General features: G+C 25.4%; 1 protein-coding gene across 1 annotated transcript in view; it reads right to left on the bottom strand.

Annotated features, from left to right (window-relative positions):
- Positions 1 to 748, bottom strand: part of LOC102675199 (MATH and LRR domain-containing protein PFE0570w-like) — a 36123-nt gene that overhangs the window by 31966 nt on the left and 3409 nt on the right. Inside the window, exon 2 of the mRNA XM_006624714.2 lies at positions 400 to 689. Within this exon, the coding sequence (XP_006624777.2) occupies positions 400 to 689 (290 nt within the window). The remainder of the gene's footprint in view (positions 1 to 399; positions 690 to 748) is intronic.

Below are 748 nucleotides of genomic sequence, written 5' to 3'. Positions count from 1 at the left end.
AAAAAAAAAAAATATATTAACAAATATAAAATTAAAGAATAAATAGAATAATTAAAGAAAATTGAGAAATTTAAGATATTTACAAAATGAATAAAATTTTATAGCAAAACAAATATGAGATCTAAAAGTTAATAAATAAAAATATTACATTTATATTATCATATTTCTGATATCTTTTTCTTATTTTTTGTAAGAAAAAGTTGTTTCATTATTCAAAAATGATTATCTTATCACTTATAATCTACGATAATTTTCCTAATCAAACATTTCTTATTACTAATTATTATTTTTCTAATCGATTTTACTATAAATTCTATTTTATTGATTGTATTCTTTCGTATCATTATTTCTGCACGAATTATTTAAAAAACAAAGAAAAAGGAAAATATGAAACTTTACCTAATATATCTTCGATGAAACGTTCCAAATAATCGGAATCGTCATCCTCATCATCGTCATCATCATCATCGTCGTCATCGTCTCCCGTGATATCGAAATCGACGTCGTCATCATCATCATCATCATCATCATCCTCGCTGACTGTTGGTGGCTGTGCTGCCGCCTGTCTTCCATTTTCAATTATGTTCTGATTCGACGTTTTCTCTGCTGAGATTTTTGGTACCGGTGTTGAGATTGTTTCAATTACTAGGCAGCACAACACTGCCAATATTATTGCTAACTTCATAATTCTGCAAAGTAAAAAAAAAAAATAAATTTTTTATAATTTTTCTTAATTAATTAATAATTT

The sequence above is a fragment of the Apis dorsata genome, unplaced genomic scaffold (assembly GCF_000469605.1).
Source record: "Apis dorsata unplaced genomic scaffold, Apis dorsata 1.3 scaffold_1100, whole genome shotgun sequence".
NCBI lineage: Eukaryota > Metazoa > Arthropoda > Insecta > Hymenoptera > Apidae > Apis > Apis dorsata.
This window is presented reverse-complemented; position numbering and strand designations above follow the sequence as displayed.